Raw genomic sequence first — 18,757 nt, 5'->3', positions numbered from 1 at the left:
GTGGTGGTGGAGGCAGTGGTAGAGATGGTAGCAATGGCAGTAGTGGTGGTGGTGGTGATGGAGGTGGGCTTCTTGGTGGTGGAGGCAGTGGTGGTGGTGCAATGATCCAGGCAGTCTCTCCGCATTTGGCACGAGTGAGACTGACGCAGGGCCAGAGGCGTACTGGCTCGGCTGGCTGGTATCCTGACTCACTTGTCCTGGGAGTCTTTAGGGAAATGGCTCTCACCACCAACCTCCCTTTCCACTCTACACCTTCTGTCAGGTCAGTGTGCCCCTGTGCCGACATCTCTCTCCCCAACCCCTCCATCTCCCACCCAGCATGCCTCTCGGTCTGGCAGCTCCCTCTGGCATGCACAGCACGGCTGGCAGTGAGTGTGTTTGCTTCCTCAGCCCTGGTCAGCACCAGGGGCTCTAGGGAATGCCCAGGCGGAGCAGGCCAGCCGCCCTCCAGCCTGACTGCAGGAGCCGTGGGGCACATTCTGAGCCCGCCACTCTCCAAGTAGACTGGGGCAGTTCCACGCGTAGGCAGCCTGCTGTTTGGAGAGTCCCTGACCCACTGGCTCCCAACTGCTGGAGGAGAAAGGGGATGATGTCAACAGTGACTGAGGAGCAAAGCAGCTAGAGGGGCCGGGCCTGTTTCCCACAGCACTGCCTGAAGCCCGGCTCCCCCCTGCGGAAGGAGAGCCTCCTGGCCTCCCACTGGCCCCTAGAATCGCTCTTCCTCTGTTTGACTTCTAAGACAGCAGGAGGGTTAGCAGACTTGGAGCTGGAACAAAACAGAGGGAAGACAGGCGTCCAGGGGAGCAACCTATTTTTGAAAAATGAGCTGATGCCAAGAGATTAAGTTCTGTTTGTCTTGGCTGCTGGGCTTATATAAAAACAAAACAGCATCGCAGTCATGCACACACCTACATCCACAGGTGCACACAGACACGTATGCCTGCACACACACATACAAGCACATACACGCAGTGCTCTTGCTGTTTGGTTGGGATCGGGAGGCCGCAAAGCCTCTTGGCTTTGTTCAGCCCACCCCCTGCAGCCAGGAGCTCAGCTCTGTGCACTGCAAGCCCCCACCAGCAGGAAGTCCAACACAGACACTGCACGAGAGGCACTCTTGGTTCCTAAGCTGACCTCAGATTCCTGGGCCTTTGGGTAATATTCCACAGCTGGGAACAGAGGCCACTGACTCATCAGAGAATGCTGGGTCTCATGGGGAGTGACAGGAGACAGCCAGACCCGCCAGGCTCTCTCAGCAGATGCAGGGGTCCCGAGTAAAGTCTGGGAGCCCGTGGGAGACCATTCTCCCTGCTCAGGCATAAAGAATGGGCTGACACTGCGGTTTCTGAAAATGCGCTCTCCCCGTCGGTCTGTGTGCAGAACCGCGAGAGCGGTTTACTCAGTTCTAGGGCTGTGCTCAGAGCCCTGGTGGTGTAGTGGGTTACAAGTTGGACTGCTAACTGCGAGGTTGGCAATTCAAAACCACTAGTCGCTCCCTAAGAGAACTATGTGGCTTTCTGCTGCCTTGGCCTCCACCCAACCTGCACCCTTCAAGGGGCAGGGGGCTTTGGCGTGGATGGCATCTGACAAGTGGCAGCTTGGGAGCAGGCGGAGCCCCGCAGAGCACACTCCTCGAGGGCAGGTCCTAAGCGTGTGGCTTGCACAGGCTGCCTGGGTGGGCCAGCCAATGACCGATGTGCCAGATAACAGCAGCAGCAGCAGCAGCAGGCCTGTCATGAGGCACTCCGCAATGCCACCACGCCTGCCTGGCTGCTGATCTCTTCACTTACCTGTTCACATGGCCTCCCACTCGAGATCTGGCACTTTCCACAGACGGTATGGCCGCTCTGCGGGCAAGGCTGCGGCCTCCTCTATAAAAGCCAGGGCCTTCTGAGGCAGGGCACGGCCTCTAGCTCCAGCCTGGGCTGTGCTGGGCAGTAGGCCTGATCTTTAGGCTGTGGGGCAGGACTGCAGGCCTTCCAGCTCCTGGACCCCTTTCTGCCAGTGTCCCAGATGGGGCAAAGGCCACAGGGCAAGGAGACCGTGATATGAGCAAGCCCCCAGTGAGGAAATCTTCAGCACTTGGGAAATGAAAAGGAGCCTCAAGTTTCATCTCGGTCTTGAGAATGTTGTGGGTTAACGGGTGGCTAACAGGGCTGTTGCCTCAATTAGAGGCGTAAGAAGTCTTGCTGCAAAAGGTTTATGACGCAGCATTGCGGGAACAAGGCAACGCCGTACAAAACTATACACGCGGCAGGTTCTCAAGCACGCTGAAAATACACACAGGCAAAGAGTCCCAGAGAAAGCAGTAAATCACAAGGTGGGCAGTGGCTGCTGACGCTGTTGGAGGTGAAGAGCATGACTCTCTTCTCGGCACTTGCCTTTTCTTGTGATAGACCTGCCATCTATAATTTGCATTTTATAATCAGGAAAAGGAAACTACGACAGAGGCCCCAGCTGGGGGATGTACGTAACTTACGGGCACTGGTCTGACTGGAGGAACAGACCCTGGTGGCACCGTGAGTAAAGTATTGGGTTGCTAACTGAAAGGTGAGTGGTTTGAACCCACTGATCGCTTCACAGGAGGAAAATGAGGCGGTCTGCTGCCAGAAAGCTTCACGGCCTGGGAAGCTCAGTGACAACAGTGTGCTGCCCGTCTCACGACCACTGCCCCAAGGTGGGGCCTGACCCACACGTGCAGGAGAGTACAGTGTCCCCTGCAGGTCCCCAAGGTGAGGTCCTCCTCACCTGAAGCAATTCCAGATCAGAGGAGTCCTCCTGCCCCGGGACCATTTCTGTTAGCATCTCCGACATGACTTTTGTGTTTCCTCGGACCACGTCTAGTTCGCTCCGCAGCCTGGCAATCTGTTGGGGACGGGAGGGAGGGAGAGGGGGAGGCAGGAAGAGGAGAGGTCAGCCAACCGTTGCCTGAGCTACCTGAGCACAGTGGCCCCTGTTTGTGGTGACATCTAGACCACACTTCTGCACGGCCCCAGGGGAAGCCTTCCCGCCACACTGCAAGCCCGTGCCCAAGCGTGGCTGTGCCGAGGGAGGCACGGGCAGGGAACCCTCTCCCCAGAGAAGGCTGGTCCCCAGAAGCCTGTGGCCCTGACGGCTGGCCCAGGACACTGAGGCAGTAGCTCTTCATTGTGGTGAGTACTGGGCCAGGGGGAACAGAACCGGTTTTCTGCCCTGGCTCCCCCACGGCTCTAATTTACTCCTCAGTTCTCCATTCCTGCTGCTTAAGACAGAAGTGCTGATGACGTGCATGGTCTCTGAGTAGACCCCGGACCGAGATCCTATCTCATGAGCCCTCGTTGTACTCTTGGACCTTAGGAGTTTATACTGTTATAGTCCTCTGAGAGGCTTGTAATGACCCACTGCCCACTGAGTAAACATTTACTGAAGTCTCCTATACTGAGTACAGGGTAGCTCTATGAACCTCACTTTTCTGGTATGGTAAGAACATGGACAGGGCAGTGAGGGAACACTACCAGGGAGACATGCTCCCCCCGCCCCAGGCTCTCTACTGGTATCACAGTCCCTTGGAAAGTTATCCAATCTGCTTACCTAAGAAGCCTGGCTCTGTGCCCAGGCCCGAGCCTTCTCTTCTGCCCGAGGGACATCCCGAGCTGCTCTCAGTTCTGCATTGTGCTCAGCTCTGGCCCTGCACCCTTGCCCACCATGGGCTCTGTGCAAGAATCGGGCCCCACAGACAGGGTCCCTCAGGAGTGGCCACGGGGAGGAGCTCCAGGACGCTCCAGGAGCACTGGTTCAATGGTAGCAGTGACAACATAAGTGGACCTCCGTGTCCTCTTGCAGAAAGATGGTGATAATACCTGAACCTGGCAGCGCTGCGGTAATGACCTAAGGTTCAGGTGAGTACATGCCGGGGCAGTGCCTGACACACGTGCTCCAAAACCCTCACTGCCATCCAGTCAATGCCAACTCACAGTGACCCACAGGACATTGTAGAACTGCTCTATAGGGCTTCTGAGACTAAAGCTTTATGGGTGTAGAAAGCCTCATCTTTCTCCCCCAAAGGGGCGGGTGGTTTCAAACTGCTGACCTTGTGATTCACAGCCCAACTTGTATCCCACTATACTACCGGGTTCACTACTGAACTAACACCAGGAGGGTCTGCTAACTCCTTCTCCTGCAGAAATGCCAAGAGGCTGGGGCAGAGCCCACCTCTTCCTGACTGTGGACTCTTGCCCAGACATCACCCACCGGTTCAGGAAGCCTTTCCTGACTGCCCTGGCCCAGCCTGCATTGACGGACCACTCCCCTGTCATCCTCCTCGGACCCCACGCCCTGCCCAGCCGGCTCTCTGGAAGGGACAAGCACAGGAGACCACAAGAAATGTTTGCTGCTTGACCACATGGTTTCTGCCTTGAGCGCCCCCTGGTGGGTGGTTCACAGTGCCCTCTGAAGTCGTAGCGGAGAAGATGCTCTGGCTGGGAGTGTGGTGGTCCTCACCTGTCACTGCATCTATCTTTCCCTCAGGGGTTGCCCTGCACTCCCACCCTCCTACCCATCCAGGCCCCCACGCTCGCTATCCAGCTGCCGAGAAGGCTTCCCCAAAGCACGAACGGTGCTGGCAGCAAGGTGGGAAAAAGGCTCCATCACTGTCCAGTTTTCCAGGATGCTCTGTCCTCCCTGAGTGGAAGCAGGCACCGTTCTGTCCACAGGGGCAGGGCCTGTCATCAGAGACTGGCCTCCTAAGGGCCTCTTTGTAGGGAAGGTCCTGGCCATTCTTGGTCTTGAGGAAGCCCCTGACCAGGGTGAGCCCAGACGTGGGCCTTGCTGCTTGCTCCTCCGTGCACACAGCAGTTTGTGGGCGACTCACAAGAGGCCGCTGCTGTTGCCTGTGGAGCTCATGACTGCCCTCAGAGAAGAGGGCCCTCACTGTTCGGTTGATGAGGAGTCTGAGGTCGCATGACCCGAGCCCAGCCTCTGGGGCAGTCTCCAGCACAGTCAGGACACAAGCCCAGGCCTGCCTGACCCGTCCTCTCTCTCTCCCCCTCACCACCTGGTAGGGAGCTTCACTGTGTGGCCTGACACGGAATGTCTCCCTTCAGTAGACACAATTGTTTGGGACCCTTGTTTAACTGAGGTTCTAGAATAAAGAAGGCATCATCACAAATATTAAAGAAGGATTTTGAAAATATGGATGCTTGGTAGATTTTTCCCCCCTCCCAAGTCTGACAAATTCCCAAATACTAACTAATGGAGAGTTTACTGGTTCATCTAAAAGCCAGCGGAGAGAAATCCAGATTGGGGTTAAAACCGTAGTGGCTCATCAGGAAAGGATGCAGGAGACGTGGCCGGGATCCGGGAGAAAGGCGTCTCCACTCCAACGAGTTTGCTGAGTGTGTCACTTGCCGCTTTAAGAGGCCTCTGGTGGCTCTCAATTCTCACAGGACAGACATACAGGGCCGGCCACAACTCGGCCTGCCCCCAGGCTTTTGGCTGCAGCCTCTCCCTCGCAGAGGCCCCTGCGCATGCTCCTCTGTGCCTCTGCACTTCCTGGAGCCACTTCGCCTGACAGCCCTACTCCTGCTTTAAGACCCTCATCAGCACCAGCGCCCCGGGCCCATTGCGCTCCCAGACGCTGCTGGACTCTGCTTCCCAGCAGGCAGGCAGGGAGCTCTGCATCTGCTCCCCATGCTCCTCGGAGCCCTTGAGGGAAGGGGCTGGCCCTTTCATCTTTGTGTCCCTAACACCTAGGGAGGCCTCTGTGATCTCCTGGAAGGATGGCAGAGGCCAGCCGCTGCCTTGCTGGAGACCAGGGAGTGTGCAAATACCTGTTCTGAGTTGGCTGTGATGGGGCCAGTCACGCTCAGTGGTGGGGCCTGCGGAGCGGAGGAAGGAGCAGGAGGCGAGGAGTAGGGGCCAGCAGTCGTCCTTGGCTGGGACTGGGGCTTGGGCATGGTGGCGGCTGGATCCACTTCAGGGATGCTCTGGTAGGGCACAAACAAAGTCCTCTGCTCACTTGAGCCTGTTCCACCCTGGGCAGCACCGCCCATCACCCCCACCCGAGGGAGGCGGAGCCCAGCTCGGCTGGGGCCTCACAAGGTTCAGCTGACTCCTGGGAGCCCGGTGTCCCTCTACTGAGTGAGTGGCACGCCACAGAGGCTGCCTCTGGTCTCCTCCAGTGAGCTGCTCATTGGGCAGAGGGAGACGCTGAGATGGTGGGGAACTCTGGAAGGAGGCTGCGGTCAGGTTTGGGGACCTGTGAGACGTCTAAGCTTCCATTCCGGCTTCCACAGGTAGGCTAGCAGGACCAGTGATTGTACAATACACCGCACGCCCTCTGTGAGGGCGGCCGCAACACCGGAGTCTGGGCTGTCATTCACAGACTACAGCAGGCTGTGCTTACTCCCCACAGCACAGTAAGCGGTTTGCAGGGCTCATCACGAGGGCAGCATTTGGGGAAGGACAATTCTCTGCATTTTCCCGTGGGCATCTCAGAGAGCCTCTTGGACAGGACTTACTTGGTCTCGCTAGCAGCCTGCGCATTCAACAGAGGGCACCAGTAAGGTGAGGCACCTTTCCATTTGCCTGAGTGTGTGCCTCTCACAGGCCCCCAGGGTTGGGCACCACCATCCTGGGGCGGGCCTTGCTGCAGGGCATGCATCCACTGTTGGGCAAAGGATGGCTCCTGCGTGGTGCGAGCACCCAGGCTGGCATTGGAATAGCCCAGCGGGATGCCCTAAGGGGGAGTCTCTCCAGAGCTTTGAAGCTCGTGATGCAAAAAATTCATGTTTCAAACGAAACTTTAGGTCCGCCTGACTGGCACAGCTGTCTGCGGCCAGTGACGCCAACCCCTCTGCGGCAGCCAACGTGTTCTGGTGCAACCAAGAGACAGATGACGGGGCCCTGCAAACTCCAGGGACCGCTGAAAAGCAGCTGCGAATGGGTCACACGGGCCAGCCCACCTGAAATGATTCCGCTGTTATCTTTTCCCTCAGTCAATGGGAGACCTGGAGGACACACTGCGGTCACTTCATCACCTGTCCCACCAGCTGCCTCGTGCTGCACCCCCCCCCCTATTGTTGGAAAGGGATGCCTCCGAATCTTAGGGACTCATGACGGCCCGCTGAATAATTCAAAGGGAGCAGCAGCAGGGTGGTGGCAGTGGGCTGGCCAGCTCTTCAATAGGTCTTTCTAGAACATGCCAGCTGGACACTTACCCGCTGTGGTGTGTGTATTGGAGACAGAGCGTCCAATTCTGCCATGGGAAACTCGACCCCTTTTCTCTTCAGCTCCTCGTATATGTGCACAACGCCCGTGAGGTCTGGGCTGCTCCGGAAGGCATCTGCCCAAGCCTGTGGGAGGGCCAAGGGGGCCTATGAGGAAGTGTCCATCCTGGGGACAAGCACTGCCCATCAGAGGCCAGGCTCTGTCCCCTGTGCTGGAAGGCACATCTGACCCTGCCTGTCCCCCCTCAAGCTGCCTTGAGGGGACCGGTCAGATCGCAGTTTTCCAGGTGCTATTTTAAGTGTGGACAAAACCAGAAGACTTAATGCAGCGTGTCATTTCCTGGGCGAGGCGGCAGAGAAGGAACATCTGAGCACACTGGCGCATGCTAAAATTCAGGCATTTCCCTGGTTGTAAGGAAAGGGGTAAGTCCCTGGTGCGGCCTAGCTGTGACAGGAACGGCAGTGCTGGGCTCAGGGAACCCCGGATTGGCAAGCGCTCATCACTGAACCTCCTCTACACTGTCGGTGCTGGCTGAGCACGGCCCGAGTCTGCAGGCCAGCTGAGCTAAACGGAGAACAGTTGACCTGTGTAATGAAACCAAGGCCGATGCTAGTCTTTCCTCGGTGGACCAGGAGAATGAACGTTAAGGCCGAGATTGCCAGGGCTGGACAGATCATCTATCTGAGGTGGAGGCGGGAGAGCTGACCCTGAGCTTCGTCCCCTAAGTCGTGCCGCTGAAACTCCAGTGGGAAGCATGCCGCTAGATTCCCATGTGTAAGAACATGAGAGAGGCGGAAACACAAATAAACTGCCACTTATTCTACTGGTCCACAAAACTAAAAAAAATTTTTGCAGGCATTCTGTATTTTAGAATTTACAGAAGATCTCAAAAAAGCAGGCTACTCTTCAGTAATGGGATGCCACCCTGCCCGTCCTACAGAGCCTGGGGGGATGCAGGCCTGAACCTGCTGATGCCACCTGCACTTAACCACGCCCTGCCCCTGTGGTGGGCGCAGCAGTCAATCTTAGGGCAGCCATGGACACCCTACCTCTAAAGGACAGGCCCAATTGAAGTTCAAAGGTCAGCTTCTCCAAAGGCTCCTTAATGGCCACAGGAGGATCTGTCTTCCTACCAGCCCAGCTTGTCTGGTCCACTTATTTACTCTGCATTATAAAGGGTCATGCCACCTCCACAGGACAGCGGGTCTTGGCTAGCACGCTCTCTCATTTGCAAAGGGCCCTCGGGGGCTCCAAGGCTCTGGACAACTCTGTCGGGCCCACCGGCTCTGTGGCTGGCTGGGCCCGGAGAGGCCTCACAGAGCCCAGCCTCCCTCTGCCCCCCCACTCCGGCTGCAGCCTGTGCCTGTGGCTTGGAGAGCGCCCACATTTTGGGTGGATGTTGGTTTCAGTCTCGAGCCCAGTTTCAGGGGCTGGGGTGGAACAAGAAGGATGGCTCCTCTGGGTGCCCTTTCATGTCTCTATTTCCCTGGGGAGCAAACGGCCCCAGGGCACCTCTAGGATGTCTCTTGCTTCCCCTCTAGCCAAACGTGAGCTAACAGGAATAAAGACTAAAGAACTATCCGCACGCTCTCTACAGGAGCACGCACGGGCGGCACCCGCCAAACCTGAGGTGCAGGGCCCTCTTACAGGGGCACGTCCTCACCATTCACAGAGGTGCCCAGGGCCATGTCAGCACCGAGGGAGAGTGTGTGCGTGAGGGTGCGTGCATCTGGGTTGGACCAATCAGGTTCTCTTCCTCGCTGAGTCAGCCCTGGGCCTCAGGGAGAGCTGGGCCCCTCTCTGGGGACGCAGAACTGTCCTCTACAATTCTGCTACGGTCCTGTCCTCCACAGTCTCCTGACCAGTTCTCGTCTTCGCCTAGGCGAGCCGGAGCTGGCATCTGTTATGTGCAACCAAGCAGTCTTGGCTCACCCGCCCCTTCCACCTGCCAGTTTCAGCTCCTGCACTGGGCACCTGCGCAGTCTGGGCAAGGTGGCCGCTCGACACCATACGCTCCCGACAGCATCCTCCACTGAGCAAGCTGCTGATGCCAACAGAGGGACGGGGCTGGGGGCTGAGGGGTAAGGGAACGGTCACACGTGAAAGTGCCTTCAGTTTCTTCTCGGAAAGCACCTAATCCCCAGGCGCCGTCTCCTTCCAAGTCTCCTCCGCCTCACACGCAGGAAACGAGCTCGTTCTCCTGGTCACTAAGCTTGCCTCTTCCCTGCTCCAGCGAGCAGAGGAGGGGCGGGCGCTCTGGCTGTCCACGGCCTGCAGAGATAAAGGAGGAGCCTGCCACAGGGCTGACCCCACTGCTGTATCTCAGGGGCCAGGCACAAGCCTCAGGGCGCCAGGGCCCACTCCCAGAACTTCTGCCCTTGAAGTCAGCAGCAGCAGCAGCGGCAATAGTGCCGGCACGCTGCCCTCCCTGAGGACTGCCTCCTCAGAACACGACTGACATGGCCGTGCCACCACACTGAAGGTCCTGTCACAGGAGCTGGCCAGCAGCTGGTCGGAGGGAGTGCCTCGTGGGGAGCCATGGCCATCAGAGAGCCAGCCCCTTCCTTCCCTGGGCTACAGCATAAAGGGTTTGAGAGGGAAGGACGACTAGCAGAGAGAGAGAGAGAGAGAGAGAGAGAGAGAGAGAGAGAGAAATGAACACTTTCCTTCTGTCATTACTCAGTTTACACACCAAATCCAAGCCTAAAACCTTAGAGATGTGCAAACCGCATTCTCTTCCTTTCTGTAACCCTCAAAGTTTTGACAAAGTTTTCTTCCATCCAATTTCAGACCAATGTGTAACTGCTGATTTAGATGATGGGTCCAACAATTTGCAGGCTTCTGCCGTGCTCCGTTTATGCTCCAGGACCAGGTTTCTGTACCTAGTGACACGGTCTCCGTCCAGCTTCTAGCCAGAGGCCTGCCACCCAGGTCTTCTCATCTTATTCCCACTGCCATCACACTGGTGCCCAGTCAGTGCGACCCTACAGGACAGGGTGGAACTGCCCTGTGCGTTTCCGAGGCTGTAACTCTTTATGGAGTAGAAAGCCCGGTCTTCCTCTCCCCACCCAAGCAGGTCTTGGACGCCTTCAAAGAACACAACACCTCCTGCTCCTCCTGCCCCACCCTCACTGCTCCAGCTCACTTTCTTGAGCGGAAAGAGAACTTTCCGTACAGAGAGTATTTTTAGACACTACTGCTGGGCACCAGAACAGGAGCAGGGAGACATGTCTACACTGTGGTCAGTCTGCTGAGATGATGTCATTTCTGTTCCTAAAACCGTCTCAAGGGACAAAAGGAGAGATGACATAAAGTGTGTGTGTGTGTGTGTGTGTGTGTGTGTGTGTGTGTAGTGGGGGGTGTTTCCTGGTCTTCTCAATAAGTAATGTTACCACAAGCAAACAATAAGTCTTTATTGTATACTAAAGGGCAGAAAACACCATCTCTGTGCCACAACACTGGCCAAAAGAACTGGATAGTGCCCAGATACCACTAATGAGCATTTTGATCAAAGAATTCATAAGAGAATCTAGATCAAAAGGGGGAAATTATAGAACAGAACGTCAAACTCTCCTGGATTCCCTTTTGACCTCCTGGAGTTATAGTTTGGATAAACCTTTGCACTATTGCCTTAAGATAATCGCTACACCTTATACCAAAAAGATCACCTAAAATGTTCTTAAAACCAAGCAATAGTTTAGTTTAATTAATGTAAGACAAAAACATCTGCCATGAACGTTCCTCTGGGATCACAACGGTCACGGCAACTCAGAAGATCAGGAGCGAACTTTGTGGGGCGGTAAGAACCAACGGCTGCCCGAGCTCGAGGAACAGCGTGGACATCACTGCGAGGCAGGCGCAGGTAGAAGCGGTGCTCTGGTGTCTGTTTGCTGTGTGCATTCTCAGCGACGACGACGACGAAGCAAGTTGACTTTCAAGAGAGAACAAAGGGGCCGAAGCCAAAAGAACGATGAAGGGGTGGAAGGAACACGCAGGGATGAGTCAGCAGAGGAGGAGGAAGGCTGCGAGTGGGTGTCAGGGCTGCAGAGCTGGGAAGCCAGGCTTCTCTGTTCCCTGTGTGCCTTTCCATCCAGTCTGTGCGTGGGACACTGGTTTGGGCCAGCGCCTCCGGTGAGGGTGAGCCTCACACCCCACGTGGGGTGACGGTCTCGGAATCATGCTGCGGTGTGGCTACCCACGGGGCCAGTGCTCAGGGAAAACGGAGTGTGCATTTTGCGCTATCATCGGGAGCCCTGGGGGCGGAGTGCGTGAAGCGGGGCTTCTAACTCAAGGCCAGTCGTTTGACACCATCAGCTACTTTGCTCTTGTACACATGGACGGCCTGGGACCCCCACAGGAGCAGTTTACTTTCTCCTACAGGCTCGCCAGGGCTCAGAACCGACCCCATGCAGTGAGTTTGTGTCACAATCAAGAGACGTTCACCAACAGAAAGGTACTACCTGCAGTTGCAGAGGCGACAAGCCTGAAACCAGGGCCCTGACTTTCACTGGGTGCTCCCGGACAAAGTCTTTGTTTCTCCAGCTTCTGTTCTTGGGGCTCTTCAAGAGGTCTGTCATGTACCTTCCCCATCTCTGCACCCTTGCTTAATCAGCTCCCTGAACATCTCAAAAGAGGTAGATGCAAGGCATACCTTGCACGAATACTGTCTCAACATAATAAAGGGGACCCATTCCCAAATGGGATTGAAAGAACAGTGGGCATGGGGTCAGGATTTACAATGCATATTTGGGCGGGGTTTACAATTCGATCCATCACGCGGAGGGCAGTCTTTGCCCTGGAGCACAGGGCCCATGGGTGTGGTCTTTTTCTTCAGGCTGGGCTGGCCGATCTAGAGGGAAGGGGCAGGGTGCTGGAAGAGCGTGCTAGGCAACAATCAGCTCTCATCACATATTTGCTGGTGGCAAAAATATGTCCCTGGAAATGCCACCTCTGTGCCAGTGAATGTCTGCGGCAAGCATTCAAGAGCGCAGCCCGAAAGGACAGGGGGAAGCAAAGGCCCGAATGCAGGGGTAGCACTACCCACTTCCCTTGCAGAGCCAGGAGCTTCAGAAAGGCTAGTGCTCCTCCCACCACGTGGAGCAGCGGGAGGGATATACGGTTCTCCCCAGAGGCTGGAGGTCAGGCTCCCAACAATGATTGGTGGCCAGGAGGGGAGATGGTTTCCCTGTGGGGCCCCTTAATCCTAAGAGTTTTTCTAATGCCAGTACATTCTGCTTACTTCCACGGAATGGCATATTTTGGGCTATCCCTGAAATAGTCCAACTGGCTTGAGTCCATGCTAGCTAGGCCCCAACCCTGCATCAGGTCTCCTGGTAAATCGAAAGTCCCCCTGGGTCCATGGGGCACTCAGCCAGTCCTCAGAAGAAGGGTGCTCAGGAGGCCTCTGCTACATCTCTGCCCCTTCCCCCATTTTGCCAGACATCTGTCCACACTGATGTGATAGCTGCTGTTTACTCACAACCTGGACGTCGAGAAAGCTAGGGAGCCACCCATCACCCCAACTTTTCTTGGGCTCCTCAGGGGAGAGGAGCTCTCAGAGGGGGCAATTATCAGACCCCGGAGGGGCAGGAGGAACTCCGTATGTCTAAAAAATATACATACATACAGAAGCACACATATCTATGTATACATACATTTTAAAGGTTTCTGTCTCAAAGAAGTGGAAGGTTGGCACTACGCGATCCCCTGCACACTCAGCAGGTGGGCTCTAATGGAAGCGGTGGGAGACGCCGCAGGTCGGTGGGGCTGTTGTATTTGTTTCCTGGAGCTGCTGTAGCAAATTGCCATATGCCCAGTGGTTTAAAACAACAGAAATGTATTCCTTCACAGTCTGGAGGCTCGGCGTCCACAATCAGTGTGTCGTCCTCTCTGGGGGTTCTGAGGAGAATCCACCCCGATTTCTAACGGTGGCCAGCAATCCTTGGCCTATAAATGCGCCACTCTAATCATCTCTCTGTTCTCGTTGCCACAGGGTGTACTCAGATGGTGTCTGCATCCAAATTTTCCTCTTCTGATAAGGATGCCATTCATTAAATGCAGGTCCACTTCCTTCCAGGGGGCCTCATCTTAGCTTGATTCCCTCTGCAAAGACCCCATTTTCAAATGTAGTCCCAGTCCCAGGCACAGAGAGTTAGGACTTGCTGCTCACTGAGCATTTTTCGTATGAGCCCCAAAGTGGGCGTGCCAAAGCCTCCCAGTGAGCTGTGACTTTGCACTCAGTCCCGGAGCACCGCCCAGCCTCAAGGACGACAGGGGCCAGGAGCCGCTCTCACACGCAACCCACACGACTGGCGTGAGCACGGTGGACCAGACACAAACAAGCACAGCCGGGCAGTGCCAGGTGGGTGATGTTCAAGAAAGAAGAGGCTCTGTGTGGTGCCAGGGGCTTGGGGTGCAGTCCACTCTCCGTGCTGGTCAATGGAGGACCCCCATGCAGATCATGACAGGGAACACAAGCCGGAGGCATTGCTATGACCCTGGTCAGAACCCACCACCCTGCCCCTACACACAGATTGTGCTTACTCTTGCTATGTGCAATTCCCTAAATACTCACAACAATCCAATAAGAGGTCCATCAGGTCACAGATGCCACACCATCTTCCAGCTCTAACTGCTCCCCCAGTCAGGCTGTCAGATCCCACCCAAAGGCACCTCTCCAGAGCGCTTGCACGCCACAGCTGAATCAGGGAGGGTGCACCCTCTATCCACCAGATGCCTCCCACTTCTGCTCAGGTCCCCAGGGGATGGTAGGCATGGCTCTTGCCAAACCAGTAGGGGGTAGCTTCAGACACAGGTGGAGGGGTGCCCAATCAGAGTGGTAGGGGCTGGGGGTTAGTATAGAGGGGTGGGTTAGAGGGCAGGAAAGCAGAATCACGGCCTCCACTTTACAGTGCTGGGGGAAATGGGCAGGAGAGGTGGTAAAGTGGGTGTTTCGGGTCAGGGCAGGGTGGTGGCGCTGACTTGGGTCATAGCGGTGCATCTGGCTTGTCTCCTTGGCATAATCTGCACACAGTCAGTACAGAGAGCACAAGTTGTGCCCAGCAAAGGGTTGGGGCTACCATGTAGCGTGGACCACAATCATGGCCCAGTGAGGACATGTCCTTTCCAGGTCTGACCCGAGCAAGCTCCCTGTGGCCACAGTGTGCCTGTAGAGAGCCGTTCCTGTCCCACGGGCTCAGGCTACACCGCTTCCACTGTTTGTGAGAAAAAAGACACCACTCCTTTTCCCCACATTGGGTCCTGGAGTCCTGAGGAGTAAGAGAGTGAGCTGGCCAAGTTCCAGGAGGTCTGCACGAGTGTGCGTGCGTGTGCGTGCATGTGCGTGCACGTGAACTCAAGGGCATGCCTGCGCAGGCTCGTGCATGTGGTGGGAAGAGAAAGCTGCGGGCTGGGCAGAAGAACAAAGGGAAGGGATATTCCCTGAGGGAAGTATGGAAGGAAGGGGCTCTGCTGCCATCCACACGGCTCCCAGTACTCACAGCGGTCAGCCAACAACAGCCATTTACTCAGCACTTACTCTGCACAGCCAACTGCTCCCGGTACGTTCAGGGAACTTAGAGGAGGGGCCGAAAACAGAAACGCTGGTAAACAAGTGCTGTCAGACCACAACGCGGATGGTGGAGAGCAGGGGGTGCAGGCAGACGGTTGGCGTGGACTTGAATCGCTCTTCCTTCGGCTTGGCCTTTCTCCTTTTCAGCCTCGGGCATACCACTACTTCATCTCACTGCCCCGGCCTGTCACTCTCCTTGGTCCTTGCTGGAGCAGACTTGCCGCCCTGCCTCCCCTGGCTCCTGTCTGACCTGGAGCACAGCCCTCATCAGCTAGGGTGAGGAGTTGGCTGATGTGCTTTCTCCATCTAAACCCCAGATCTGACAAGCCACCAGTGGGTTGCCACCACCTCCAGGGGAACACACTGACTCTTAGCACTCACGGTCCACACGCCTTAGCTCTGGCTTCACCTCGGGCTCCCCCCACTGCCTCCCCCAGCTTGCCCCAAGGCAGCCTGCATTACGTTTCTGTTTCCCAAGCGATGACTTAAAAGTACGTTTCCAGGATCTCTGATGCTCTTCACTTCAAGAGGTTTAATTCCTCTCCCCTTGAGACGGGGCTGTGACCCCTCTAACAAATACAATGGGACGGAATGATGCTGTGTGACTGCCGAGACCGGCCACACAAGGTAGCACAGCCTCTTCCTAACCCTCTTGGACGGCTCACTCCAGGGAAGGCCAGCTGCCAGGTCCTGAGGACACTCAAGAGGTCTACATGGTGAGGCACTTAGGCGCTCTGCCAGCCTTCAGCAAGTACCTGAGGCCTCTTGCCAACATCCATTTGGGTGCCGGGCCTCAGCTGCAGCTCCTCCAGCCTGAGCTGAGCCTTTGGATGAGGGCAGCCCTGGTGGAAGTCTGACTGCACAAGAGACCCTAGGCCAGAACCACCCAGCTAACCCAGCCCTGAACTCCTGGTTCCCAGAAACTATGAGACAGCACATAGGTGGTGCCTTTAGCTGCTCCATGATGAGGCAATCTTTCACAGAGCAATTAGCAATGAACAACCTGAGGCAGGTTGAAAGATTGGAAGTTTCTGGGTTTAAATATTTGCTGAAAAATATTTTTCTGCCCTCGTCCCAGAAATGCTGGCTCACCAACCAGTCGGCAGGGCTGCTCTCTCTCATGCTGTGTGTTTTGTACCTGCTCTCTTCTCTACCTGGACAAGGGAGCAGCCAGCGCTCACGTGCTGACCTTCCATCAAGCTCCTCCTCATTCTTTTTTTTTTTTTTAATCGTTTTATTAGGGGCTCATACAACACTTATCACAATCCATACATACATCAATTGTGTGAAGCACATTTGTCTCCTCCTCATTCTTCTGGGTCCAACAGGAGTGACACTTTCCTTATCATCGTCCTTACTCCCACTTAACCTGCCTTATTACTCCCACCTTACTACTCCGTAGTACTCCTGACTCCTACTGTACTACTCTGCCTTATTACTCCTGTCTTACTACTCCTGGCTTATTACTCCCACCATACGACTCTGCCTTACTACTCCCACCTTACTATTCTGCCTTACTACTGAATTACTACCCCCACCTTACTACATTGCCTTACTACTCCTGACTCCTGACTCCCACTGTACTGCTCTGCCTTATTCCCCCTGCCTTACTACTCCTGACTCATGATGCTCACCATACTACTCTGTCTTATTACTCCAGCCTTACTACTCCTGAGTTGCTATTCCTACCTTACTACTCCCACTTTACTCTGACTGGTCCTTGCCCTGTGACCTCACTAGCCCTGCACACAGCTCCAACCTGGCCACACTGGTAGCAGCGGAAGGCAAGGCTCTTAGAAAGCCTTAGTGAAGAGTCCTGTCGACTGGCTGGTGAGTCACAGCTTACGATTCCAGTGAGGTAAATGTAAAAATTAAACATTTCCCAGCAAATATTTAAACACAGAAACTCTCCACTCTTTGGTGGGGATTATGGGAAAGCATGAGGACTTGTTAAGAGGCCTAATTTTCCTCGGTCTCAACACCAAGAAAAGGAGCCACCCTACCTGGATCAGAGCAAGCACTTTGTCCTGTACAATGGTGGGAGGGTTGTTCTTGGGAGAGATGATTTTGACCAGAACACTGTCGATGAAATCACGGTTTGCCACAAGGATGTGGAAGCGGTGGCCACAGTTCTTCACACAGGTTTCCAGCACCTGGCATGGGAAGGAAACACAACAGGGTCAGTAGGTGGGGCCAGAGGAGACATGGAGGCGGGTGGCGGGTCTCCACCACCCATTTGTCTCCCCCAGAATCACATCTCAAAGACACTTCCACACCCCACTTGGCTCTGCCTCCCGTGATGACAGCAGTCTCTTACCAACCGAGGCCGCCCATCTCTCCACAGTAAGTAGGCAGTCAGGGGTTACGGAGATGCTAGTTATACATGAGAAGGATGCTGTTTTAATGCACTCAAAATGACTAAGCCAGTCCCTGAAAATTCACGTTAACTCCTTCCTTGGGTCTGTGGGTGTGAGGCATCAGCCAATAACACACAGGCTCTGTCACCAGAGGCTCCTGTGACAGCTTGGATTATTTGGTGTCAATTATAATGGCCCTTGTATGAAAGACAACACACACACACACACACACACACACACACACACAGAACACATACCCCGCACAACCTCCTTCTGTAACCAAAGTGACAAGCGCAAAATATTTCCCACTTTGGAGAAGGTCTGTTTCTCAGCAGTCAGGTAGCTTTAAGATGGGTGTTTAATTTGAAGCCTGCCTGCTCCTCCCTGGCGCTGTGGGTTACATGTGGGACTGCTGACCACGAGGTCAGCAATTCGAACCCACCAGGTGCTCTGAGCGAGAAAGATGAGGCTTTCTACTCCTGTAAAGAATTACCGCCTCGGAGGGCCACGGACAGTTCTCGTCTGTCCTACAGGTGTGTCAGTGTCAGAGCTACTGGATGGCAGTGAAAGGTGCTCCTCCCTAGTGAGAAAACCATTACTGTTCAGCTGATTCCAACTCATCGCGACCCTACGGGACAGACTAGAACTGCCCCAGTTTCCAAGACTAGATATTTTTACAGGAGCAGACTGCCACATTTTTGTCCTCTCGAGTGGCCGGTGGGTTCAAACGGCTGACCTTCTGGTTAGCAGCAAGATGCTTGACCATGGTGCCACTGGACTGTTCACCCAGGCCTTAGCCCCTCAGGAAAGAGTGGAACATATGGTGGGTGCTGGCCAGCCAGCAGGTGTGAGTGTGAGCCTCGGCTCTGAGACGTTCTCCCTCTGGCCTGGGTACAGTCTCTCTCAGGCTCCGGTTCCGCATCTCATCTGTAAAACAGACCTGTACAAAACGGCTCCTCTCTTACAAGGCTTCTGGGAGAATGGGGAAGAAGGTGTAAGGCACCTAGCAGAGGAGCCTGCACGTGGGGCTCGGATGCGTGCTGTTGCTATGCAGAGGGCTGCGGCTACACTCAAGCACCAAACTCCAAAACAGCAAACTCATGTTATCGAGTTGATTCTGACCCTACAGGACAGGGGACAATGGCCCCTGTGGGTTTCTGAAACTGTAACTGTTTATGGGAGTAGAAAGCCTCATCTTTCTCCCAGGAAGCAGCTGGTGGTTTTGAACTGCTAACCTTGTGGTGAGCAGCCCAACTTGTAACCACTGTGCCACCAGGACTTCTGTCATCCATGTATGGGGGCAGCTTATTTTGTCCACAGGTGAGCTGTCATCTGTAAATCAGAGGTATCAGCTGGAAGGGTTTCTCCAGTTGCAAACATAACTCTCTGCTGCAAACCAGCCCATCCATGTACCCAGCCCTTCCCACCTTGCCCACCAGGTCCACAGTCGGCTAGTGGGGAACAGCTCCCTTAGAAAGACAGCAGTGGCAGCAGCCAGGAACATTTCTGACTGCTCAGGTATTCTCACTTGCCCCTCTCAGGACTGAACTCTGAGACCTCGCCGGAGGCCTGGCTGAATTGGCCGTAATGTGTGAGATCGCGAGGTGTCGAAGGGATGAGGTAT

The 18,757-nt window shown here is 55.2% G+C and overlaps 1 protein-coding gene across 6 annotated transcripts in view; it reads right to left on the bottom strand.

The window, feature by feature from the left end:
* TOM1L2 (target of myb1 like 2 membrane trafficking protein) overlaps window positions 1–18,757 on the bottom strand; it is a 160,872-nt gene that overhangs the window by 30,414 nt on the left and 111,701 nt on the right. For all 6 annotated transcript variants that reach the window (XR_006680370.1, XR_006680371.1, XM_045293443.1 and 3 more), the window contains exons 4-7: window positions 16,780–16,929; window positions 7,197–7,331; window positions 5,808–5,963; window positions 2,749–2,865 (exon numbers count right to left, since the gene is read on the bottom strand). Coding sequence is in view for 4 of the 6 variants with exons in the window: in XM_045293443.1 (XP_045149378.1) it covers window positions 2,749–2,865; window positions 5,808–5,963; window positions 7,197–7,331; window positions 16,780–16,929 (558 nt within the window). In the remaining 2 variants the exon portion in view is untranslated. The remainder of the gene's footprint in view (window positions 1–2,748; window positions 2,866–5,807; window positions 5,964–7,196; window positions 7,332–16,779; window positions 16,930–18,757) is intronic.

Source organism: Echinops telfairi, unplaced genomic scaffold, assembly GCF_000313985.2.
Source record: "Echinops telfairi isolate 266 unplaced genomic scaffold, ASM31398v2 ScPeMD7_2010;HRSCAF=2546, whole genome shotgun sequence".
Lineage (NCBI taxonomy): Eukaryota > Metazoa > Chordata > Mammalia > Afrosoricida > Tenrecidae > Echinops > Echinops telfairi.
The sequence above is the reverse complement of the archived record's forward strand: the minus strand, read 5'-3'. Positions and strand labels throughout refer to the sequence as shown.